The sequence below is a fragment of the Puma concolor genome, chromosome C1, assembly GCF_028749965.1.
Source record: "Puma concolor isolate L17-30 chromosome C1, mPumCon1.1.hap2, whole genome shotgun sequence".
In the NCBI taxonomy this organism is placed as follows: Eukaryota; Metazoa; Chordata; class Mammalia; order Carnivora; family Felidae; genus Puma; species Puma concolor.
Window position 1 is genome coordinate 100,538,042 of NC_141674.1, and position 26,404 is coordinate 100,564,445.

The 26,404-nt window shown below is 49.7% G+C and overlaps 1 protein-coding gene across 1 annotated transcript in view; it reads left to right on the forward strand.

Moving 5' to 3' along the window:
- PTGFRN (prostaglandin F2 receptor inhibitor) overlaps positions 1–26,404 on the forward strand; it is an 84,761-nt gene that overhangs the window by 36,704 nt on the left and 21,653 nt on the right. The window contains exons 2-5 of the mRNA XM_086717929.1: positions 4,996–5,364; positions 8,191–8,604; positions 12,920–13,300; positions 25,917–26,342. Of these exons, the coding sequence (XP_086574055.1) occupies positions 4,996–5,364; positions 8,191–8,604; positions 12,920–13,300; positions 25,917–26,342 (1,590 nt within the window). The remainder of the gene's footprint in view (positions 1–4,995; positions 5,365–8,190; positions 8,605–12,919; positions 13,301–25,916; positions 26,343–26,404) is intronic.

A 26,404-nucleotide genomic window follows, 5' to 3' on the forward strand; every position in this document is an offset into this window, starting at 1 on the left:
AGATTGTAGGGGTGGGGTACCCTGCCAGCTTCAGAAAGGCAGTGGGAAGATGCCCGTGGGCTTCAGCAGTGCAGCAGGAGAGTCCCCTGTCTGCATGCATGCTTTGGCCCGAGTTGAGGGCGGGAGAATGCCATGACCACTGGGGCTTGCCAGCCCTAGCCAGGGTATAGGGGAGCGTCACAACTGCCACCTGCACTCATCAGCTTTGGCAAGGGAGGCAGAGAATGCCGTGATTGTTCCTGCTTGCTTACGCCTGCCAGGGAGCCTGTATTGTTGCAGTCGCCCAAGATCTCCAGCCTCAGCAAGGCGGCAGGACGGTGCCATGAGCACTCACCCCTATGCAGCCCAGTGAGGCCATGGGAGGGTGCTGAGTTGTGCCCAAGCACCCAGTCTACACCAGCAGGGTAGGTAGAGAGCTACAAATGGTCTCTGCCAGTGCCCCCATCTCTGGAGAGAGCGCCAGCTGTCTTTCCAGCAGATGCCCCAGACCAGCAAATGAATCTCCTTCACATACAGTCTGGGTGCTTTTGGAATGGGTGCTTTTTCACTGGATTCTGGGGCAAGTGAGACTGCAGGTAATCCCTTAAATTTTTTTTTTTCAACGTTTATTTATTTTTGGGACAGAGAGAGACAGACCATGAACGGGGGAGGGGCAGAGAGAGAGGGAGACACAGAATCGGAAACAGGCTCCAGGCTCTGAGCCATCAGCCCAGAGCCTGACGCGGTGCTCGAACTCACGGACCGCGAGATTGTGACCTGGCTGAAGTCGGACGCTTAACCGACTGCGCCACCCAGGCGCCCCTTAAAATTTTTTTTAATGTTTGTTTATTTTTGAGAGACAGAGCACGAGCTGGGGTGGGAGTGGGGGGGGGGGTGGGCAGAGAGAAAGGGAGACACAGAATCCGAAGCAGGCTCCAGGCTCTGAGTGTCAGCACAGAGCCCGACGCGGGGCCCGAACCCACAGACCGCAAGATCATGACCTGAGCCGAAGTCTGACGCTTACCTGACTGAGCCACCCAGGCATCCCTAAGCAGGTGATCCCTTTAAAAGAAGAATCTCCATTTCCCATGGCACCGTAGGTTCTTTGGATGTCAGCCCTGTTGGATTCTAAGCCAGATGTTTTGGGGTGCTCGTGTCTCCAACATGGATCCCAAGGGTTGGAGTGTCTGGTGTGGGGCCCTGACCCCTTGCTCCTCCAGGAGAAATGCCCGTCTGGCGAGATGTTCCTGCAGTGGAGGGAGGGGGGGTGGTTGTTTTGGTGCGACAGTGTTCCTATTTCTCCCACCCATCTCAGTGTAGTCCTTTTGTCTTCTGTTGTGGGGACACAGTTCATCTAGTTTTCAGATCTTTTTCAAAGGGAAGTGATCCCTACATAGCTGTAGATTGCATGTGTCCTTGGGAGGAAGTGAGTTCAGGATCTTCCTACACAACCATCTTGGACGCTTTCTTTCTTTCTTTTTTTTTTTTTAATATGAAATTTATTGTCAAATTGGTTTCCATACAACACCCAGTGCTCATCCCAACAGGTGCCCTCCTCAATGCCCATCACCCCCTTTCCCCTCCATCCCACCCCCCCATTGGACTCTTTCTTTTTGAAAATCAGCTCTATAGTACCCTGATTCCAAGGGAACTGAAAGTTTCTGATTGGCTTCCGCAAAAGCGAGCCAGAATGATTCTGATTGACCCGGTTTCCACCAGAGTCAGCCCGATCTGAGGAGCACTTGAGGAATGCTGGGCAGCAGCAAGGCTATATGCTGTGTGTTTGGCAGAAGCAGTAGATGTGAGGTCATGGGCCACATCCTGTAAGCACCGGGTTTTCCTAGGAAGAAAGCAGCAGCATGTTTGAGTGCTGTTCCATAACAATATGGCAGTCCTGTTGTCTGCAGGAAGACACGTGACCCGCAGTTCCGAGTTATTAGCACCAATAACTCTATTTTTAAGGAGAGTGTTTTAGGGTGCGGCATCTTTTCTTTGAACCGGGCAGCAGTCCAGAGCTGCCCCCCGCTAGGCTGACAGACACCCCCCTGCATAGAGCACACACTAACCTTATCACTATTTCTGTTGTAGGGATGCTTCCTTTCACCCCCTTCAAGGAAATGGTAAATGGGTGCAGAAAATAAGAGATGGGCTTTAAAAAGTGTTCAACTTGTTTTTCTTTTTTTTTACCCCAATACAAATTAAGATATATAATTTTCACCATCATCTGCTACACACACACCTTTGTGTACTTAACATTGAATGCAACAGTATTTATTCCGTACTAAATGCAGTGGACTCTAATATTTCCTCTTCTGTTGCGTTGTATTAAGACACGCACACACATGCTGGTCACAACCACTACAAATTCATTTCACAACCACCAAATGGCAACTCAGACTTTGAAAACCATGAAGTGAATCATTGGATAGCAAGCAACAATGGTGTATCTGTCTGCTCGGGCTGCTGTAACAAAGAACCACTACCTGGGGGCTTCAACAGCAGACAGGTGCTCTCTCACAGCTCTGGAGACTAGCAGACCGCATGCCAGCGGGGTCGATTCCTTCGGAGGATGAGGGAGAGTCTTCTTCAGGCCTCCCCGCCCGCTTCCAGTGGTTTGTGGGCAACCTTTGGTGTTCCTTGGCTTGTAAACACCTCACCTCCCATCTCTGCCCTCATTTTCACGTGGTGTCTTCCCTTTATACACGTCTGTGCATAAAGAGAGGCTTCCCTGTCTTTAAGGATACTAGTCATAGGGTTAGGGTCCTGCTCTGTTCTCGTATGACCTCAACCGATGATGTCTAATAACAACTGATAACCTCTGCGGTGACCCCATTCCCAAGTATGGTCACCCGTTGAGATACTGTGGGCTTGGTCTACACCATAGGAGTATTGTTGGGGTGGGGATCGTAATTCAACCCTTAACAAATGATAGAGATACAAAATTGAAAATACGTAACAGAAGTTCCCATTTTATTGAGCTCTTATTACACGGCAGACTCTCAGCCAGGCATTTTCCGTTTCACAAATTCAGTAAATCCTTCTTTCCCCATTTTATAGTTGAGGCAGCAAGAGCTAAGAGAGGTCAGTCTCTTTGGTTTCCTTCAGAGTGTATACTCCTATCAGAGTGTATTTGAGGGCAAATCTGGTGTGGTAGTTGTTCTTACAACTAAACTTTCTAGGGAAATTACTCAATTTTGTATGTGATTTCTGTATAAGACATAACTGATTCCCTTATAAAAATCTAATTTCTTTGTATTGGGCATGAGCTCTTTCCAGCCCTTCTAATCACTTCATACTTGCTTTTTAAAAAAAATTTTTTTCGGGGCGCCTGGGTGGCGCAGTCGGTTAAGCATCCGACTTCAGCCAGGTCACGATCTCGCGGTCCGTGAGTTCGAGCCCCGCGTCGGGCTCTGGGCTGATGGCTCAGAGCCCGGAGCCTGTTTCCAATTCTGTGTCTCCCTCTCTCTGCCCCTCCCCCGTTCATGCTCTGTCTCTCTCTGTCCCAAAAATAAAAAAAAAAAAAAAAAAGTTGAAAAAAAATTTTTTTTTCGTGTTTATTTAGTTTTGAGAGAGAAAGAGTGCAAGCGGGGAAGGGGCAGAGGGAGAGAGACAGAGACAGACAGAATCTGAAGCAGGTTCCAGGCTCCGAGCTGTCCGCACAGAGCCTGATGGTGGGGCTCGAACTCACAAACCATGAGGTCATGACCTGAGCTGAAGTCGGACGCCTAACCCAGCCACCCAGGCGCCCCTCTTGTCTTTCCATTATAATTGTTAGTATAGTGTTGATTTTGCTCAGTTTTTTTTTTTTATTTATATATGAAATTTCAGTTTTTTTTTTTAAACAAGGAGTATTTTTTTTTAATTCTTGTGATTTTTGAGTGATGTTCCTTTTGACCTAGCCATGCCTGACGTTAATACTGAAGAAAGAAAAAGAGTTAATTTTGAGAAATCTCGTGAATGTGCACTCATCCTAGTACAAGGTATATGAATACCCAAACTTAGACCTCCTGGATATCAGAGCCCATGGCTTCCCCTTTGCCTTAGTGCTGTACCAGTTTGCTCATAAAACTGGCACATCAGGCAGGAGCCAGACAAGTTCATTTGGTCCAATTGAATTTATGACCTGGCTGTACACAGGTCATAAATGTACCACAAAATCGCCCTCAAGTTCATGGGAAAGATGACATCTTAAAGGCCACATAGGTGCGGTCCCCCGGGCCCTATCAGAGGCCTGGGAGGTATGTGCTCTCGGGGCAGGGAACACCAGTAAACTCTTGGCTTTGTCCTCTGAACTCGGCAAGCTGCCGCGTTCCTAACAACGCCCAGCAACCAGCCAGACAAGGCGCTGTCTCCCTTTGTGTTTCCCTATCCTCATTCTGAATTTAGATCAGGGTGAAGAGTAGAGAGAAGGAAATGAGCCAGAAAATAGAAAATTAATACTTGGTGGAGTCGTCATATTTTAATATTAATTTATAGGCAATGTCAGATAACCGGAGTTAAATCTTTTTATCAGCAGGCTGCTCTCGGGTTTCGGGATTGGCATCCATCAGTGTAAATCAGGTCTCAGGAGCCCTAGGGAATGGTCTCCAGGGATGAGGGTTGATCCAGGGTGGGCAGAAATGTAAATACTTGATTAGCTGTGTCCTTTTCTTTCGCACCAACCCTAAAATATTTCTGCATCACGCTGAGTGACAATGGTATGTTAAATAGTAACGGGAGGGAAGAAGCCATTCAGGTTTACGGTTAGCCTACTTTTAATACTTGTCTTCTTCCCCGCCAATCCTAGGAAACTGTTGTGTGAGAGGCACACACTTGAGGGTTGTATTCCTGGCTCGGGGTTCTAGGGATGGGCTTAACCTTCTCAGATTGAGGCAGCGCCTCATTTTTCCCAGCTGGCCACATGTCACATTTTTGCCACAAGCCTGTGAGCAGGAACACCCAACGGGGTTTTGACCCATTTATCCTGGGATGACCTTCCACGACTCAACGCCTGCCCGTCCTCTCTTGTCATTGCAGCTCTGTGTCGAGGGCGTGTGGTGAGAGTCCCCTCGGGGAGCCTGGTGCGGGTGGTGGGTACCGAGCTGGTCATCCCCTGCAACGTGAGTGACTATGACGGCCCCAGCGAGCAGAACTTCGACTGGAGCTTCTCGTCTTCGGGCAGCAGCTTCGTGGAGCTGGCCAGCACCTGGGAGGCGGGCTTCCCGGCCCAGCCGTACCGGGAGCGCCTGCAGAGGGGCGAGATCCTGCTGCGGCGGACCGCCAACGATGGCGTGGAGCTCCACATCAAGAATGTCCAGCCCTCGGACCAGGGCCACTACAAGTGTTCCACCCCCAGCACCGACGCCACCGTCCAGGGCAACTATGAGGATATAGTGCAGGTTAAAGGTATAGCCTCTCGGGAGGAGGGGGGGGGGGCATCGCATCAGGGGCCAGACCTTCCCCTGCCACTCGGCTGGGGGTGACTTTGCCAAGAAAGGAGACTCCTCTGGGGCTCTGCTCCCTCCATCCAATGGACAGAAAGAAGCACCTTACCTGCTTAACAGCAGAGGGTAGGCGGGGTCGCCTGGGAGGGTCCTTTCTCTTCGCTGTGATTCTGACCCATCCTTGGCTGGCGTGGTGGCAGGGCCCAGGTCTGGGCCAAGCTGCCTGCACTCGCTCCAATGACTGGCTGGCAGCCATGTGGCCGTGGGCATGCTACATGGCTCCACTTCTCTGTGAAACGGTGCTCCCCTTAAAGGCTCCGAGCACAAGGTGATTAGCAGATTTGCAGTGAGAAGGTGACGGTCATGATAACGTTCACTCTCATGAGACTATCACATACTTCCAAGCTTATGCCCTTCTTCGTGCCCTTCATGATCTCAGTGCCCACTCTAGAATTTGTGTGGGTTCTCTGTAGAGACAGGACGACGTGGTCACTGCTAGCTTCCAACGGACCCCGCTATCTTACTGGCCTCTCTGCGGAGAATCATACCTTATGTACCTGGAATGTTTGGGGTGCGGTTTGGTTTGTTTGCTTGTTTTCTGTTTCCCAAGTCCTATTAGATTTATTTCCACCTTTGATTCTCTGAACCCAATGAAGAAGACCAGGCAGGATATTTGCCTAATTTACACATGAGGAAGTGGAAGAGCATAGGTTAATTACTTGCCTAAAATTCTCTTAGCTAATTAGTAAATAAGCAAGAACAAACTATTTTCATTTGGGGCCAGCAAAATAGAAACATTATTATTTATGCAAATAAATATATGCATTTATTCGTACCCTGCCTTGTTCCAAAAAAGTATTTATTTATGTATTTTTTTAAGTTTGTTTATTTTTGAGAGAGAGAGAGCGAGAGTGCACGAGCAGAGGAGGGGCAGAGAGAGAGGGGCACAGAGGATGCAAAGCCGGCTGACAGCAGGGAGACCGACGAGGGGCTCAAATTGATGAACCGTGAGATCCTGACCTGAGCCCCAGTCGGACGCTGAACTGACTGAGCAACCCAGGCGCCCCGCCATAAAGCATTTATATTAGAGCAGAGACTGTAGGTAACGATTGGGCAAGTAGAAGATGTACACGATGATCTAAAAAAAGGGGGCAGACCCAAGTATCTGTTCCCTCTGTAATCATGTGCAGAACTCTGCCATGTCTCAGCTGCTGTTCCCCCGCCCCCCACCCCATTCAACCATCATGAGGGAATAAAACAGCCACATGCATTATGTAGGTATTGACACATCAAATCTGCCTCTTCCGTCACCTCTTCCTTATTCTAACAGAAAATCCTAAAGATGTTTTTTTAGAAAAAAGTCCCATGAGACATTCTTGATTGCAGTTCAATAATGTGTTGCTTTTAGTCACACACATGCCCTACCTCTATTAGGTCAGATGCACACTTATGTCCCCTGTAATTCTCATGTTGAGGAGTAGGGGGCAGCCGGAGAATTTCCCCTACCCTTTTCCCCCAGTGGTTTCCTGTTTCTTCTCCAGTCTTTGGAAGGAAGAAGCAAGGAGAGGCTTTCCTTGGGTGAGGAAAGGAGATAGATAAACGGTCACAGAAGAGACTGGCTGGCTGCCCAGGTGGCGCCTCCGGTGCCTGCCCGGCACGGTCCAGGGTCTGTGTGGCCCTCGGCTTTGTGGCTGTGTGCTAACAGATAACTGGCCACGGGAACTGAGTCATGTGAACCAGACTCACAGACCGATGTATATACTAGAAGGTCATTCATTGTGCAGTAGAGATGGTCTTTAGGATAGGTCTTTCTAAAGATGTAGTTTTGTCTTAAGGACGCTGAATTCCTTTCTCGGTGTGGAATGTTGAGAAAAACGGAAGAGATCATGAATAGGGGTGTTTGAGGATTCTTTTATCCAGCTTGTAGACCAGCCTGGGAGATTGTCCTTGCCCCCTGGTAGAAGGCCACTTTTCTGGTTACCTCGCTTATCACTTCCCTTCCTAACGTGCACTCACCAACACTTTCTTGATTTCTGGCCCCTTATTCTAGACTCTGTAAAGAGGCAGCCTTTTTCCAAATGGCCCTAATAGAGTAAATAGCTGAGGCTTCAGGTTTCCTTAAAGGGTTCCTATCCTGCAGAAACTTTCTGCTCATCCTAGTTATTCTTAGGCATTTCCTGGGCCTCAGGGCACAGGCAGCTCATGCCATGCTTTTGCCGTCTTCCCATCATGCTGCTTTATCTGCCAGGAGATTCTTCAGGCTCCCTATTGCAGCCCTGTGCCCGAACAGAGGAGCGTTTGACAGTAACAGCTAGTTATCTTCCAGCTTTGCCGAGTGCCAGGCACCTTCCCTTATCATAACTCCTTCAACTCCCTCAACTCCCTGAGATGGGCCCAGTTGTCATCCCTGTTTAGAGATGAGGAAACTGAGGCACAGGGTAGTAACGCAACTTGTTCAAGGGTGGCAGAAACGCATCCCCAGGGCACAACTCCCAAAAGGGAGTGTTTTCCATCCAGCTGAAGGGGGGGGAGGGGGGCGGGGGGGAATGTCTTCTTAGTACCTCTTATTTTTTCTTTTTTCTTTTCTTTTTTTCTTTTCATTTTTTCTTTTTTTTTTTTTTTTTTTTTGGCCTTAAGCACAAATTAAAATGGGGAGTGTTCCCACGTGGGCATTAAACAGGGCAGGGGCGCAGGGCCGCTCCCCCTGGGGCCAGAAAGCCCCAGAAGGGGCTGGTGCCTGCAGGGGCGGGGGGCGCGACGCGACTGACGCCTCTCCTTCCTCCCGCAGTGTTGGCCGACGCCCTGCAGGTGGGTGCCGTTGCGCCGCCCGAGCCGGGCCTGAGCCTGCGCCTGGGCGAGCCGTTCGAGCTGCGCTGCTCGGCCTCCACGGCGTCGCCGCTGCACACGCACCTGGCGCTGCTGTGGGAGCTGCAGCGGGGCACGGCCCGGCGGAGCGTGCTGGCCCTGACCCACGAGGGCCGCTTCCGCCCGGGGCCCGGCTACGAGCAGCGCTACCGCGTGGGAGACGTGCGCCTGGACACCGTGGGCGCCGACGGCTACCGCCTGTCCGTGGCCCGCGCCCTGGCCGCCGACCAGGGCTCCTACAGGTGCGTGGTCAGCGAGTGGATCGGAGAGCAGGGCAGCTGGCAGGAGATTCAGGAGAAAGCCGTGGACGTGGCCACCGTGCTGATCCAGCCGACAGGTGAGCTCCTGGGACTTATCCGGTTGGCACCCTGGCCTGTGTTCTGGCCGGTGCCGGGGAACGAAACAGGCGGGAGGGAGCCCTGTCCTTTGCTGACAGGTCACCTGCGGCCTGGCTTTGAGGGGATGGGGGAGTAGGTGGTGGTGACAGTTGGGGAAAGGCGCATTGGTGTTGTGCCGTGTGCCTGTAGTGTGGCTTTACAGCTGCTTCCCGTCTGGATTCATACTCGGGACACTGCAGGTTGCAGAAGATACTAAGACAGTTTGTTGACTGAAAGCTTAAGTCCCTTTAGTGTCAGAGTGAGGTCCGACCTGGTGTTCCGAGGGGCTTTGGGGCTGAGCTGTCCCCACCCTGCTCCCTTTATTGTGTTTTGGCTTTATCTTGCTCGGGTGTTTCCTGAATTTCTGAATCCTCCATTCTGCACAGCTGGTGGGGATGTGTGTCTGTCTCATGCGCAGACCTCTCGTCTATCTTGGGTCCTCTGGGTCCCCTCAGATGGGCCGTGCCCTGCTAGGTGAGACTTCTCTAGGGCCGGGCCTCTTCTCATTCCATGTATGACACACACCCCAGGAGCAAGCATCTGGCCCTGGGGTCTCCGTGCAAGAAGTTCTGCGTCCTCTCATCTGTGAAGTAGCCTTTGTTTTTTTTAAAAAAAAAAAAAAAAAAAAAAGCCAACCCTTTCCTATTCCTACTGGAGAAGTAAGAAAATACAAGAGACATTTAGGAAAAGCCATGAAAAGACAGGTAAGAGAGAAAAACAAGCTGTTGTTGACTCAGTATCCAACAGGCATTAATGGAGAACCTACCAGGCGGTCAGCCCTGTCTGGGCCCTGGGGTCAGAGGGGTTTGAGGAACGTTTCCAGGCACCGTAGAACCTCCAGCTCTGACAAAGACAGCGTAAAGAGACCATCTCAAGATGCGGTCCTTGCTGTGGATGGATGGCTGTCCTTGGTTTTCTGAGAATCTAACGTTCACATCTGTTGCTGCCGCCCCCTGCTTTGTACGGTGGGAAGACAGACTCATTTCCTCAGTGTAAAGTGTGAATGTGTGGCCACTCTGTAACTCAGACGGGAAGGAAAACAGGAAACCGTGCACACGGGGAGTATTTTTCCTCTGCAGACTGCATGGTCCTGAGCATTTTGCTCTGCATTTATACCACTGCCCAGGAATTGGGTTTGGTAAAAAAGCAGGTTCCTGAGTGAGGTTCCTGAGTGACCGCAGCCATTAGTGAGGTGAGGCGGGAGGTGCTCTTGCCGAGGAAGGATGCTACCCATTGCGGTCAGTCTTGGTTCCACTGGCCGCAGAAATCACTTTCTAAATGGACTCAGGTCACCTTCCTTTGAGGATGTGATCTGCCTGGAATCTGCCCTAAGAAGCTGGGATGTTCAGCTTGTATCAGACAACTGTTCTCACAGGGCAGAGGATTAAGAGTTTCAGCTTTGCAACAAGTTACCTTTTTGTGCAGGAATCTCAACTGTAAAGGTATTTGTTATTTCAAACAAGCCACAGAACCCATAATAGCTAGTATAAGACTTGAAAACTCTGAGCCTGGATGTACTAGCCTCTGACTCTCACCTGAGCCTGGGGTTCGTAACCATTTTGTGCCATGGGCCGCTTTGACGGTCTTTTGACAGTCCACAGATGCTTTCTCAGAATTAACGTGTTTTAACTTCTAAAACGCATATTTGAGGTGACAAAGGAAAACAATTACATTAAAATAGTTATCAAAATATTTTAAGACAAATTTGTTATGTAGTAATATTGTGCTTTATTCATTCATTAAATAATCTGTAGTTGGCAGGCTTAGTAACTGCTGTAGTTTCCAAGTAGCAATGGATGCAAATGATATTTTAAGATACGTGCAACAATTACAACGTCATTTGAAAATATCTGTGGCCTCTTTTTTTTTTTTTTTTTTTTGAGAGCAAGAGAGAGATCACACACGTGCACAAAGGCAAGATTTTTTTTCCCATCCATGTCACAGAGTTTCTAAACTGTCTTCTTGGACTCCAGGTTGAGAGCCACCACACTGGAGTGCTGGCCTTTCTCTTTTGTGAACACCTGCACTCTCGAGAATTACCTTCTTAAATATTCTTATTGCATTGTTATGATAAACAGCCCAAAGCCACTTAAACAGTGGGGCTGTGTAATATGTGTGGCAATACCCGCCTCCCCACCATGTTGGGAGTGGTCTGGTTCGTGCACATCTTGGTGTCTGATTTATGGGTTCAGTTCTGTCCAGCCCGAGAAAGCTTCACCACCACAGGCTTTGTCTGAGGTATCCCCTTGCATTACGAGTCCTTAGAAATGATTCTCCTTTTTCTTTCGCCTGCACTTTCCTGTCTCCCAGCTGTGAACCAGCCCCCCCCCCCCAGTCCAGAACATACGGGAACAATGGTTAGTGATGTGACAAGCTATTTCGCAACTTGCGGAGAGAAAATTACAAAGTGAACTATTCAGTTGAAGAGCCGTTTCTGCCGATATTCCTAAAGCTAAGAATCCGTTTTCTCCATATGTGCAGTCTACAGCTGTGTATTTACCCCTACTTCCCTCACGTGTCTCTCTCCTGAGCCTCCTTCTGCCTCCAGCCACACAGAGGGACGCTAGCAGCATTCCAGGGTCTCTGACCACAGGCATCATATGTGGGGCTGTTCACCACAGCACAGACTCAGAGCAGAAGTTTCCATACTGACTCCTCTCAAAAGATGCCCTCAAATTACTTTTGGCCCCTTTCAAGAGGTGAAGGAGGAGGCACAATTTGGAGGGTGAAAAATTCGACTTATCAGTTCTCTTTTATAATATACCCACTTCATTTTCCATCTTCGTCAAGGTGGGTCTTGAATGTGGCCTGAAATGGTTGTCGGAAATGTTGTCAGGCTCTGGAAATACTCCTGTGAAAACCATCTACTCCAGAGGGCCTGGGCTTTGGGGTTGGGCCATTTCTGAACTAGGCACCAGCCTTTGTTACTGAGCTTACTCAGGATAGCTGACGCTGAGCCAGTCTTGCTGGAAGACCAGGACTGCGCCTGCACTTGAACCCCCTGGGAGGCGTTAGCTATTTCTCATTTAAGCAGTTGTTCCCAGAGCATTACCACGAATTGAATGTTTTTCTACTCTGATTACAGATGTTCAACTTCTTTAAAAAAAAAAAACAACAAACAACGCTCGAATAAAGTAAAACGTTTCCATGTAAAAAGCTTTGACAGGGGAATGCTGAAACCAGATCTGTCTAGAGACTGTGACACCAAATACTTCAATGCTTCATCTAAATATAGTCTACTTTTAATCATCCACACTCATGTGAGAAGGCAGTGGTGTGGAGAGTTCAAAAGTCATGGCGTTTTGCAAAGTTTCAGAATATATGCTTTATGTTTGACTTTAAGGTGGGCGTGTCTAACGGAATATGTGATGCTCTAAGTACATTGCATTTTGAAGACTTGACTCATAAGGCATATTGTCTGGTTTCACTTTCCTGGTCCTTCTGTTTAGGATTTGCTCCTGTTGTGCCCAGAAGATGTTTCCACCCTTACCTCCTGCCCGCCAGCCTCCAACCCCAAGGCCCTACTCCCAAACTAGTTACGTCAGCCAGTCAGAACTGAGCTGTCTGTAGAAGCACCCAAGTTTTATCACGCACATGGTGAAACTATAATTGTAGTTTTGCGATGTTCCGACTTCTTTTCAAACGGTCGCCTGTGTGACCTTGGGCAACTTACTTAACTTCTCTGTGCTTCGGTTTCCTTGTCAGTAAAAGGGAGACAATGCTAGTACTTACCTCCTAGGGTTGTTTTGAAGGTTAATATTTACAAGGCACTCAGAACAGTGCCTGGCACATAGTAAGTGTATTAGTGTTTGCTGCTGTTAGTATTTTCATGGAATGAAAAGAAACGAGTTATAGTTCCTTAATTTATTCAGTAAATATTTCTCACACACTTACAATTGCACAGAGCCTTCTGACTTTAATGCCATAAATAAGAAGATAAAAGGAGAGGAGGATCTAGGAGCACATGGGTGGCTCAGCCGGTTGAGCGTCCGACTTCGGCTCCGGTCATGATCTCGTGGTTTGTGAGTTCGGGCCACACATCGGACTCTGTGCCACCAGCCAGAGTCTGGCTGGGATCCTCTCTTCCCCGCCTCTCTCTGCCCTTACCTGTCTTGCACATGCACTCTGGGTCTCAAAATAAACATTAAAAAAATAATAATAATAAAAATAAATAAATAAATAAATAAATAAAGAGGATCTAAAGCAGGGAGGGGCAAACATAACCCTGTTTATCTAGATGGTTTTTGTTTGTTTTTTTTTTTTTTCATTTTCAAGTTCTGCGAGTGGCTGTGGCCAGGAATGTGTCTGTGGCTGAAGGAAAGGGGTTGGACCTGACCTGCAACATCACAACCGACCGAGCAGACGACGTCCGACCCGAGGTGACATGGTACTTCAGCAGGACGCCTGATGGCGCTTGGCCTGGCGCCCCCGTGCTGGCACGGCTGGACCGGGATTCCCTGGTGCACAGCTCTCCTCACGTGGCCCTGAGTCACGTGGATGCACGCTCCTACCATTTACTGGTTCGAGACGTTAGCAAGGAAAACTCCGGCTACTATTTCTGCCACGTGGCGCTCTGGGCACCCGGACACAACAGGAGCTGGCACAAGGTGGCAGAGGCCAGGTCTGCCCCAGCCAGTGTGGATGTGACCTGGCTAGGTGAGTGCCTGGTGGGGGGGGGGGGGGACGGGGTGGCTCTTAGCCTTGCTGGCTCCCTCCCTTCCCTGGGATATCTGGATGAGTTAGAGCACTGTGCCTTTTGCGTGATCTTGGCGTTCTTTACATCGGGACCAGCATACTTTAGCCTGGCTAGATCCCAAGGTGGGGGGAAGGAGGGGCAAAGCAGGCTGAAATAGAATCTGGCAGGCAAGGGCAATGTTTGGATAATGTGGCCTCGGTTGTCTCAATACCCTCATTTGAGAGGATATAGTTTCCTTTTGTCGTCAAGATTTGCAGGGTCGGCCCCTCCGAAGGGCTCTTTGAAATGGATCTTTGTTGGAGCGAGAGCACTGCCATTCTCCCTTTCCTTTTCCTATACTCTGAGGTGCTCACTGGCAGGAGCTGGTGCCTTCCTAAAGCCCAGAGCAGAAAGAGAATTCCTTCAGTTAATGGAATGCATTTTTTTTTTTTTTTTTTTTTTTTTTGCTGAATGCCCTGGAATCCCCAAATGATTTTATTTGCAGCTGCCAGTTCAGTGCAGGGGCCTCCCTGCTCCCCAGGCTCTTCTGGTGGGCCCTCTCACTGGCTGCCAGTCCCCGCTGGAGGAGCAGGGCAGTTCTCACCTGTTGACCACCTTGACCCTCACTTTATAACAACTCTGCACGTATGTGAAATTGTCGTGTCCTCATCTTTTTTTGCCATTCTCATCTCCCCCGGCCCTTGTTTTCCTACACGCTTGCCCCCACCCAGGGCTGACTTTCCTCATTTTTGTTCCTCTCTTATAATTAATTACAGAGAAGCTTAAGCAGGATCGGGGACGAGCGGAGATCGGGGTGCACCATTACACAGGTGGGGACGGGCCCACTTGTCAGACTCTTCTGTTTTGAGCTTGATCTCTCCGCCATCCCATGGCTGTTCTGAGCCCTGATGCAGGCATTGGGCTCTGCTGTGATTGTTAGTAGGTAAACCAGATCTGTAAAGGCCAGGAAATCATTTCCTCCATTGTCTGATGCTAAGTACCCTCCCACCATGACCCCCATCCCACACTTAGCTCTTCCTCGTCTCAGTGTCACAAGTCTCCCGGGTCAGTGGCACGTTCACTGTCTGTTTCTTCCTAATTTATTGGCAGAGAGGGGGAGCCGGCAAGTGGGGAACAGAGGGGGCAGGGAGGGGACGAGGAATAAGAGTGTGAGCAGAAGGTATGGCCGATTCAGAGCGAGACCAGGCAGGGTGTTAATCATCCCTGGTAGCAAAGTGATTCTTTGATATCCACACAGTAAAAGGAGCAGGGTTTATCTGGCGAGCTTTTATTCCTGCCGTCTGAGCCCTGTGCGAGAGTCTCACTATGAAGTACTGAACTGGAACAATGTTGGCCCAGCTAGAACTCTCCTTAGCAACCTTCAAAATAAAACAGATGTTGTCAGCACCGAAAGAAGATTTTTCATCTCTGGAGCTGAATTTGTCTCCCGGCTCTGATCCTTGGTGCATTGTATGGTGCGTCAAATCCCAGCGCTGACTCCTGGTCCCCCCTCCAACTTAGAATCACGGCTCTGGTGGGGTTTTTTTTTTCTTTCTTTTTTTTTTAGAAAGCGCCGCCTGCAATCCAGTGTGAGGGCCTCTCTGAAGTGCTGGTGCACTGATCCCGGCGTCGCCTGGGGGAGATGCAGGGACTGTCAGAAAGCAGGAGGGTTGCTCCGGGAGGGAATGGGCTCTTTTAACTGGAAAGGATTTGTTGGTGGCCGTGTCCTCCAGAGAGTGAGAAGAAATAGAGAGACTAAATGGTGGGAAAAGGCTCCATTATGGTCCCAAGGATCCAGCCGTTTGTTTGCCCACAGAGTGCCGGCACCACTGTCAGGAAAGTCATCAGCATGCTTTACCCTGACCGATGGAAGGTTCGCAGAACGCCCACACCTTGTGCGGCGCTCTGCACTTGGTGGGCACTCGGGCAACATTGGCCGAATGGATAGATAAACATGGAGACTATTAAAGCATGTGCATAGGAAAACAAGAATTGCAAGGAAAGCAATCATGTTCAGCTTCCAGAATGCACAGAGATATGTGCAGAAGGGTAACTTTCTGGGGGTGTAAGTGGTAGAAACCCCGCCTGTGTTCTTTTTCTTCCTCTTAAACCTCCTCCTTCCCCGTGCCTGTGACTCACTCCATTACAGCTGCCGGGACACTTATCAGGGGTGAGTCGGGCACGAGTACAGCAGCAGACCTTTCTCCAGGACCTCCCCTTTGGACTCTGCCCAGAGACGGATGGGCCTGGCCTGACACTCTATGATTATCTCTAGATACACGATGTGTATGTGCGTGCGTGTGGACACCTTACCGCATGCACCTTGGGGGCTGTTGGAGGTGACTGAGAGGTGTCCAAGAAAAATAGGAAGACAGGCGACGTGCCAAGGACTCTGTTTATGTAGGTCATTTTACATTATGTGACTATGGAATGTTGTCACAAAACTGCATCTTGCGAAAAGTTGCTTCCCTAGGCAGGTGTTACACAGAACTTTCCGTTTTGCTACTTGACACGTTAAAAATAATAATTACCGTTTATCAAAACACTTACTGTACACCGGGCACTGAGCTAAGGGCTTTACGTGCATTAAATATTTGATCCCCACGATAACCTCATGAGTGAGGTACTGCCCTATTCCCATCTGAAAACCACTGATTTTTATTTTGGTTATGATTTTGAGGGTTAGGATTTAGGGAAGGACTCTCCAGCCTTCATTTCTTTAAAAAAAAAAAAAAATATTTTTTTAACATTTATTCACTTTTGAGAGACAGAGACAGAGCTCACGTGAGCGGGGGAGGGGCAGAGAGAGGAAGACACAGAATCCGAAGCAGGCTCCAGGCTCCGAGCCGTCAGCACAGAGCCCGACACGGGGCTCGAACTCACGAACCGCGAGATCATGACCTGAGCTGAAGTCGGATGCTCAACCGACTGAGTCACCCAGGCGCCCTGGGACCCCATTTCTTATTTTATTCTTTTTTTTTTTTTTTCAACGTTTATTTATTTATTTTATTTATTTTTTTTGGGGGGGACCGAAAGAGACAGAGCATGAACGGGGGAGGGGCAGAGAGAGAGGGAGACACAGAATCGGAAACAGGCTCCAGGCTCTGAGCCATCAGCCCAGAGCCTGACGCGGGGCTCGAACTCACGGACTGCGAGATCATGACCTGGCTGAAGTCGGACGCTTAACCGACTGTGCCACCCAGGCGCCCCTGGGACCCCATTTCTTAATGAGAGAGGAGCAAGGTCATATTCCAAAAGGGCATGTAGGCTTGGAAACATAACTGCAGACATGTGTGGAAAATAGAATCTACCAAATGGTGAGTGCTTGTTTCTTTTATTTCAAAAGAAACGTTTAGAATGGCTTATAGAGAATTATGTCGCAGAGTCAAGTCTGTTCCAAGTATTGTCATCTTTTTTTTTTTTAATGTTTATTTTTGAGAGAGAAAGAGTGTGAGCAAGGGAGAGGCAGAGAGAGAGGGAGATACAAAATCCGAAGCAGGCTCCAGGCTCCAAGCTATCAGGACAGAGCCTGACCTGGGGTTCGAACTCACGAGCCACGAGATCACGACCTGAGCCAAAGTCAGACGCCTGACTGGCTGAGCCACCCGGGCTCCCCCAAGTATTATTATCTTATGTAGAAACATTCTGGGCTCTTGGAATCCGCTTTACCCCTGAAACTGTAAAGCATAAAGTTTTAAAAGCTGGGCCGTTCTTGTCCTGATGGCTTGGGGTTAGTGCACTGAGCAGAGGAGGGAGTCGAAGCTGATTGGGGTCTTCTCATCTCGTACGTACAGAGATGCATGGGTCTGGTGAGTCCAAGAGCACTTGAAGCAGCCGGGAGGGCTGTGATGGTTTTGTAGAGGGTAAGAAAAAGCCTCTTTTACTTAGGATTTGTGTCCTACTTTTGAAGGAGAGAAAAAAGATTTAAGTTGGCTTGCAAAATGAAGCCCGATTTAAAGCAGGAGATATAAAAATAAAACCAAGATCAAAAGGGGTGAGAAACAAATCAAAGAATAGATATCGCAAGGTGGTTGGGATCCATTAGTTAGCTCCACTTGAGTGCTGAATTTGCTTCTGAAGTTTTGAAGAGTTGGGGCAAGAAGAAATGTGATTGTACAGTTCACCTCTGATGAAGGAAAACAGAGAGAGCCAAACTTTCTGTTGGCACTGAATTTATCATGTGCTTTTTTTTATGGAAGGGCATCGGAGAACATAATGGACAGTGCTTTCAACTGTTCCTTTATGAAAGGCTCTGAGTGATTGTTTAAATGGATGTTTCTCATATCCACTCTATAAAAGCTGAGGGCGTAAATCTTAAGTGTGTGAAGGAGTTTCTGTAAGAAGCTGTTACTATGGAGGACAAACGTTGCTTTGTGTTGACCCAATTTGGTATATGGCTAAAACGAGAGGCTCTGGAGGAAGGGTTGGTTGATCTACACAGCAGGCCACCTCTCTCTGCAGTCAGATGCCTGAAATGAGTCTTTGGCACGAGTTGGATCCTAATCAGTTTATGGTTGAGCTGTCTGCCCAAAGTACCAGACCTCTGCGGTGTTAATTGGTGGGCGTTCCGTGGGTTTCGGCTACAAGAACAGGAGGAGGCAGAGCTGAGCCAGGCTTTTCAGTCCCAAGAACCTGATTTGCATTCTTCCCCACCAGAGGACTGTCCCCTCTTCCAGCCATGTGCCAGCGAGGAAGGTAATTATTTTCCTTTAAAGGGAGCTGCTAATCTGCTAAGTACTTGGTAGAGACTTCAGAGTTCTGGGCCGTCCACGGGAGATAAGATTCAGATCTGCAGAACTTATGGGCGACTGTTATCAGCTCTCTGTCCGGGGTTATCTCTGGAGGCAGAGTAGCATGTGGGCCGGTGCTGGAGAGCGGGGATGTGCTCCACCGCTCTCTAGGCATGTTATCTTGGGTGCGTTGCTAAGGTTGTGAGGCTTCGGTTTTCTAGGTTTCCGTGGAACGCTGCCTATGAAGTGCTTTTAGCACAGTGACCGGCGCTCAAGTCCTCTCTACATCCTCTTGGCGGCAATAACGAGGATTTATTGGAAGGGAGGGTCAATATATAACGTACTCTTCCGCACCAAGTCCTTAACCAAGTAAGACGTGGGAGTGTGTCTCAGGGCATGGAGGGACTAAGGATGTGGGTCCCGGAGTCAGCTGCTCCCGAGGAGAGGGGGTCGAGCTGACCACGCCCAGCCCCTTTCCTGCCCCTGCTCCCCCCAAACCCGGCAGTTCACTCTTCCTTCTCTGGGATCGGTGAGGAGGATGAAGCGAGAGAGGAAACTGCGTGAGGTCGTCCAAACGTTGCCACTTTCTTCTATGAAGTGGCTGACGCTGAAAACAACCTCCCAATCATGGTCCTGTAAGGTGGGGTAGGGGGTCTCCCCCAAACAACGAGTTTTTATAGACTGTTTAAACCTCAGAGAATACGCAGTAATTGTTACGCAGATGGCGAGAGCAGCCACTCTGACAGTTCGCTGCCCCCGTAGTACCTGCCCAGTGCGAGGAAACAGAACTGGCATCGGCAGACACGGGGGCACGCCCTCTCCCGTTCCCTCTAACTCGTGCGTGCAGCCTGCCCATCTGATTAGCTCTCCCAAGTTAACAAGGCTGCAGAGCGGGTATTAGAGCTGGGCCCTGTCGCACACAGTTTGGGATTAGTGCCTCGGCTGTGATTACCACTCTCGTCTTCTGGGATGTTGGTGGGTTTTGAGAAAGTGTTCACAACCGGGTATGTAAGGAGGCTGTGCACTTCGGTCCTGGTGGGGGAGCCAGGCCAGGATCCTGCTCACATGCGCGGTGCAAGACCTGAGGCTTCCAACTTCACACCTCTGGGCTCTGGGTTTTGTTTTGCTTTTTTTTTTTTTTTTTTTTTTTTCTATTTAGGAAACGTACATGGAAATAGTACCTATATTCAAAGGTTGTTAAGATTAAGCAAGAATGCGAGGAAATGTATATGGCACGGTGTGTGGTGTATGGAAAGTCCTCAATAAATGCCGGCCGCTATGATGCCTTGTGCTTATGTATGTGTGTAATTCCTGTTCGAGGAAAGGAGGCAATCTGTGTGAAAACGCCCAGTGCAGGCCCTACACACAGTAGGCACAAATTACCTGCTTTAACAAATGAGCCAAGGCTTGTGACAGCTTCTCGTTGTGTTTGAAAGTTGTAACAAGGGAGTTCAATGACATATATTGAAAAAAACAAGTCTTTCTTTGGGCAGGGGGTGGGGAGTCTATTAGAGACTGTAGCTTTGGTGGGGGGGGTGGGGGTGTGTATATGAGCAGAGAGCCTCGTGGAGCCAGATTAGGGAGCAGACCCTTGTTTCTAAGAATAGTAGTGATGATGTCATGCTTAGTCTGGTCTCTGTACTCTGTGAAAGGGCTTACAGTGTGGGTGAGTTGTTTGTTAATTTTTTAAAACTTTTTGGAATATAAATGTAAAAAAAAACTCACGCAGAAGCAGAAAGAGCCATCAGCTTCAGTAATTGCCAGTAGTTTGCTAATTGTATTTTGTCTCTCTTCCCTCCCGCAGACAGACAGACACACACACTTTTTCTGGTAGAATTTAAAGCATATCCCAGACATCATGTCATTTTGCCATTAAGTACTTTTGTGTGCATCCTTAACTGATAAGCAGGTTTTTAAACATAACCACCATTGCATTCTTAGCTGATTTCTTGATGAGATCAAGCAGGATAAATCAGTAGTGAAATGCTTATGCCACAAACAAGCATTTTTATGCAAAATATTAAATTTATTCCAATTCGGCAAACGGTTTAATATCATTTACGTACAAGGCACTACATGCCTGGCACAGAAGGAGGAATTAGGTAGCTGGTCTCTGGCCCTGGGAAGCGACGTACAGAGGTCCATAAGACATACCTATAATAATAATCAAAGTTCAAGGCAGTGTTCAGATAAAAGGCTTGGAGAGCAGGGAGGCTGGTGGGTGTTGGGTCTCTGTGAAGGTTTGTTGAACAAGAAGCAGAGATATGACAGGTGAATTCCAAGTAGGCGTTCTCTGGTCAGTAGAGAAGGCTATACAGAAGACGAATGTGCATGATGGAGTTCGAGGAACGGGCACAGTTCTCCACAAACAAGGTTTAAAATCGCAAAACAACAAAAAGGGAAAATTTCTACCCGTGTGCCAAAACAAAACTGAAAGAAGAACCCACCTGTACTCCCGCTGTTCTGACATAGAGGGGCCGTGTATGCCTCCTCCAGGAGTCCAAGTCCAAAGTCGGCCTGAAAGGCTGGTGGGTAGTTCACATGGCCTTTGAACATCCTTTAAATCACTGGAACCTGTGCCTTGTAAGTTCACAAGCCGAGCACCCACTTGTTTTTGTTCGTCTTTGCAGTAGGGGGGCCTAAGATTTAGTCTTAACAGAGAAGGAGACCAGCCAGTCAACGGGAATCTCCTGTCCTGCTGAACTAGACGTGCACATGCTGCAGCCCCGCTGTGCTCTGCCTTCTCTGTGTTTGGATTCATCGGGTTTAAACTGACTCACTTGGGGGTGGGGTGTGGAGTGGAACGGGGGAGTCTGTTCAGTCATCTCTTCAACAGCCACCGGGCAGGTGTCGCAGGTGCCGAGGTAGAGGGAGCGGCAGGAAGGGAGGTAGAAAGCCTGGAAGCGTGGGAGGAGGTCAGGGAATGAGGAGAGGTGTCACCCCAGGGGAATGTAGAATAGATATAAGAAGGCAGCAGGCGGTGAGGCCAGATAAATGGGGTAGACTCACACTCACGAGAGCCTCGTGTGCCAGGCTGGGGAGTGTGCCCATCACCCTGGAGGTGAGAAGGAAAGCCATGGGAAGTTTACGGTACAGATGACCTGATACCTGTGTCCGCCTGGAGGCGGGTTGATTACTTATAATAGTCTCGGCCAGAGGCAGAGAGGGCCGGGATGAGGGCGGTGTTCATGAGGCTCCCACTTTTGTTCACAGATACTTACAGAGCACCTACTGTGTGCAGGTCCTGGAATGGGAGCAGTGTGAGGCTTAGGGCCCCTCGGAGTGGAGAGTCGGACACGGCACACGCCTTGAGCAGAGGTGACCTGGAGAGTGAATGGTGGGTGTGGCAGCAGGAACAGTAATTGGGAAGTTAGGAGGAGGAGCTGGCCGAGTCTGGAACGGGAGTCAGCTGTGTGTGCACGCGCGTGTATGTGCGAGTGTGTATGAGTGTGTGCTTACGTATGGGTGTGCATGCGTTTGTGAACGTGTGCTTGCGTATGTGTGTGCGTGCGTGTGTGTATGAGTGTGCATGTGTATGAACGTGTGCTTATGTATGTGTGTGCATGCGTGTATGTACGAGTGTGTGTATGAATGTGTGCTTATGTGTGTGTATGCATGCGTGTGTGTACAAGTGTGTATGTGTATGAACGTGTGCTTATGTATGTGTGTGCGTGTGTGTGTGTAGGAGTGTGCGTGTGTATGAATGTGTGCTTACGTATGTGTGCATGTGTGTGTACGAGTATGTGTATGAATGTGTGCTTACATACGTGTGCATGCGTGTGTACAAGTGTGTGTGAATGTGTGCTTATGTACGTGTGCATGTGTGTGTACGAGTGTGTATGTGTATGAATGCGTGTTTGCGTGTGTCCGTGCATGTATGAGTGTGTGTACGTATGCGTATGAATGTGTATGTGTGTGTGTAATGTATGAATGTGTGCTTTGTGTGAGCATATGAATGTGCTTGTATATGTGAGCATGTGTGCATATATGAATGTGCGTATGTGTGTGCGTGCATGTATGAATGTGCTTGTGCATGTGTGTGCCTGCATGCATGTGTGTATTATATATTTGCATGCGTGTTTGTGCGCGTGTACATTGGCAGAGGCAGGTGGGGAGCGAGGTGATGGTACAAATGTGGTACGCTGGCCATGGCACGGACACACCCACCTGAGATGCCTAGAAGCCAGCTCTGTGCTGGTGTTCGGGTCTGAGCCTAAGGAGGAACCCAGAGGAGCAGCTGGGTTCCAGTATCCAGGGAATGAGCTGTTGGGGGGGGCCTCGTGGTCTGACCACAGATGTCACTGCTTCTCTACCATCCGTCTTTCATGGTAATTCTAATAGCTTTATTTTCAGCATGCCTCTGGAGGAATATGCTCAGGGGAAGAAAGTAAACCAGCAAGGACTGAAGGGCTTATTTAAAAAAATATTTGTGGGGGGGGTGCCTGGGTGCTCAGTCAGTTAGGCGTCCGACTTCAACTCAGGTCATGATCTCACGGTTCGTGGGTTCAAACCCCTGCATCAGGCTCTGTGCTGACAGCTCGGAGCCTGGAGCCTGCTTTGGATTCTGCGTCTGCCTTTCTCTCTGCTTCTCCCCCACTCATGCTCTGTCTCTCTCTCAAAAATAAACAAACATTAAAAACATTAATTTGAAAAAATTAAAAAAAAATTTTTTTTAAGTTTGTTTATTTTTGAGAGAAAGAGACAGAGCGTGAATGGGAAGGGCAGAGAGAAAGAGGGAGACACAGAATCCGAAGCAGGCTCCAGGCTCCGAGCTGTCAGCACAGAGCCCGACGCGGGGCTCGAACCCACGAACCGTGAGATCATGACCTGAGCCGAAGTCGGACGCTTAACCGACTGAGCCCCCCAGGTGCCCCCTGAAGGGCTTATTTTTAAGAGCTGGTGACTGCTAAGGAAACAGAAGAAAAATCCGACAGCTTGCTTCTCGGCCATTTGGATGGTGCTGGTCATCTAGGCTTAGGTGACGGCACGTGGAGGGGAGCTGCCTCTGTGGGTGAGATTCCTGGTGATGGTGCCATACCAGTGTCGTTGCCAGGCACGACATCCCGTGATGCTACAGGTCATTGTGCCAGTCAGTGGGAGTGAGAAAATAGTTTCGAAGACGGAACGTGGTTCATCCGGGAAGCGAGGCTGTCCTTGAAAGGCGTTAGAAAGGATATGGCCCTGGGTTCAGATCCCACTTTGGAGCTGTATGGGCACGTGACTGACATCTTTAAAGCTCTGCTTCCTCAGATATGAGCTGGGAATGGTGAATGGTAGTTTGCCAATATGCACGTGTGTCCGTATATATACGTATATGTGTGTGTGCATAGGCACACACACACGTACCAGGCACCAGTGTAAAGCACTTTTATGTATATTTTAACTCCTTTTTTAAAAAACATTTTACTTTTAAGTGATCTCTATACCCAACGTGGGGCTCGAACTTACAACCCTGAGATCAAGAGTCACACAGTCTACCGACAGAGCCAGCCGCATGCACCCTGTGTAGTTTAACTCTTAGTCCTCACAAGCAGCATTGCGAGCCAGTAACTGCTACTATCTCTATTTTTATAGGTGAGGCACCAGAGAGGTTAAGTAGTCTGCCCAAGTGCACAGCAAGTAGATGGCCAAGCCAGGATTCGAACGGTCTGCCTCTGGGTCCCTGGCTCTTCACCACTGCCCTTTACTGCCTCAGTTTGTTGTTCTGGTTAACATGGAACTACTTGAAGGGTGTTCGTGTTCTGCTCGTAATGGGGGTGGGATCCGTGCATGGCAGTGGCTTCTCCTGCCGTGTCACGAGCACTCTTGGTGTGTCTCTCCAGGTCAGTCCTGACAGAGCAGTGCAATCTTGCCATGCGCCCGGCCAGTCCACTGCTGTCCTTCCCGCGCGAGAGGAACCTGGTTGTCCTGTCTGCGCTCAGGTAGCTCTGGCAAAGTCTGCCAGGAGGAAAGGGTCTGAAGCCTGGGATGTAGGGTAATCTGGGAAGGTCTTAGGCACGGGACAGTGTAAAGGCATTTGGGTGGTATTTATTCCACAGGCGGTGTCGTTGCCGAGGCAGCGTGGGGTGCCGGTCCTGTGCCCAGGAGGCAGGACACCCCCCATCTGTGCGACTCTAGCACATTCACCTGTCCGATGAGGAGGCAGCGTGGCGTGCTGGCAGCCCATGCTGTTTCCGTAACCTCCACCCCGCGGCACGGCGTGCTCCCGTTGGTGGGCCAGGTCCCCTCGGTTTAACTATATATGCCACAGGGCCTACCCTCACTTGCAATGAAATGCTTGTGAAGATGCCATTTGAAGGCGTTAGGATTTTGCGTTCTTTCCATTTCCTGGCCACTGAATCATTCTTGGAGAAGTCATGATGTTACACATTTTATTAGAGGTGTAAATCACAGAACAGTTCCTTGACCTCAGCAGTTTATAATCTGAATGAGTCATCAATAAAAGCAACGTTAAATAAAACTAAACTGTTTGGGGCGATGGGAATAAAGATCGCCGTAGCAGATGGAAAGTTCCCTTTAGGGAGAATTAGTTTTCTCCTGGCAGACCATATGCCACAAGAGAAGAATGTGACTTTCTGTAAAAGCCAGGCAGCACACATTGATTGAGTGCCCGCTGCATACAAGGCTGTGTATCTGGCACTCGGGGAGGAGATCTTCAACGGTAATAACAGGGACGCTGCTGTACGAGCGTACCTCCACGGCTTATGGGAGCAGGGAGAAAGCGCGCCACACTCTGGGGACCCCAAAGGCGGACACAGAGGAGGGTACAGTAAAGGTACAGTGAAGGATGAGTGGAAGTTTGCAGGGCGGTCAGGAGGAGACGGCCACTGCCAGCAGGTGACCACAGTGGTGTGACACGGTGTGGGGGCTGGAGAACCTCAGATCGTTGAGAATGACCCGAGGAGGGGGTGGAAGGCCACAGAGAGGTTCTAATGCCAGTTCCTTGGCAAGTGTGGAGGAAGGCCTTGGGGACAGCAGAGACAGAAACGTGGAATGGTAAAAATGGATGAGATGGGTGCAGCGAACCTCCGAGGAAGGAGGGTTTTCACACGAGGGAAGAATAAAAGTGAGACGGCTGTGACGGCAGTCAGGGGACGCCAGGAGGGCGCTGGCTTCCCTCCCACCCCCGGCAGAACGTGCACCTGGCAGGGAAGTGGCGTGGTCCCAAGAGAGCCCGCTCTGCTCTCCCGTGTGCGGGAACTATGTGGGAGAGTCACGTGGGGCAGCGAAGACAGTGTCGTGTGGGGAGGCTGTACTGACTACTGAACACACTGAGCGGAAAAAAGTCAGAGGACCAGGAAAGTGAGGATGAGAATCTGCAGGACGAATGGTGACCTGAGGGCCTTGCCTTTGGAGCCTGGCTAAGGGTGGCAGGAACCAGGCCAGGGTGGGGATCGGCCTCGAGTACTGGAATGCACTCTGGGATGGGGTTTTCCCATGCTGCTCCAGCGGGGGCTTTGGAGCTCTGTCGGCACAGCCTGGCAGGCTGGCTTTACCAGGCAAAACCTCGGTAGAGCATGAGCACTGAGCCTCTCGGCTCCCTCGCGGAAGACCGACCTGCTGGCGTAACTGACACAGCCCCCGAGCCTATGGAAAGGTCAGGACTCTGATTACAGGCATTTATTTGGCTTCTGGCCTTGGGAGGTTTCCCAGGTGGCAGCGTTGTGCAAGTTTTGCAGGAACTGACTCTAGATCCTTCCTCTCCAGCGCAAAGACTTTGATTCCCTTCACTGTGGTCAGTAGGATGGGCATTTGACGGTCAGGACGGGAGTAGCGCTTGTCTCATTCTTTTTGCTAATTCTTAGTATGTTGTTGTCTGGTTTTATTTATCCTGCCCCTTCCCCCTACCTCTCTCCCTCTCGTTCAGAACCAGACTATCAGGTGTACCTGAATGCTTCTAAGGTCCCCGAGTTTTCAGACGACCTCACGGAGCTGGAGTGCCGCATAGTGGACATGAAGAGCTTGCAGGCCAGCGTCCGTTTCACGGTGTCCTGGTACTACAGGGTGAACCGGCGCAGCGATGACCTGGTGGCCAGCGAGCTGCTTGCAGTCATGAACGGGGACTGGACGCTGAAGTACGGAGACCGGAGCAAGCAGCGGGCCCAGGACGGAGACTTTATTTTTTCTAAGGAGCGTACGGACACGTTCAGTTTCCGAATCCAAAGGACCACAGAGGAAGACCGAGGCAGTTATTACTGTGCTGTGTCCGCATGGACCAAACAGCGTAACGACAGCTGGGTCAAGAGCAAGGACGTCTTCTCCAAACCCGTCAACATATTTTGGGCATCGGAAGGTAGGCGCGTTGGTCTTGTTCAGGGACGGTCCGTTTTCTCGTTTGGGCCCGGGTCATCCCAC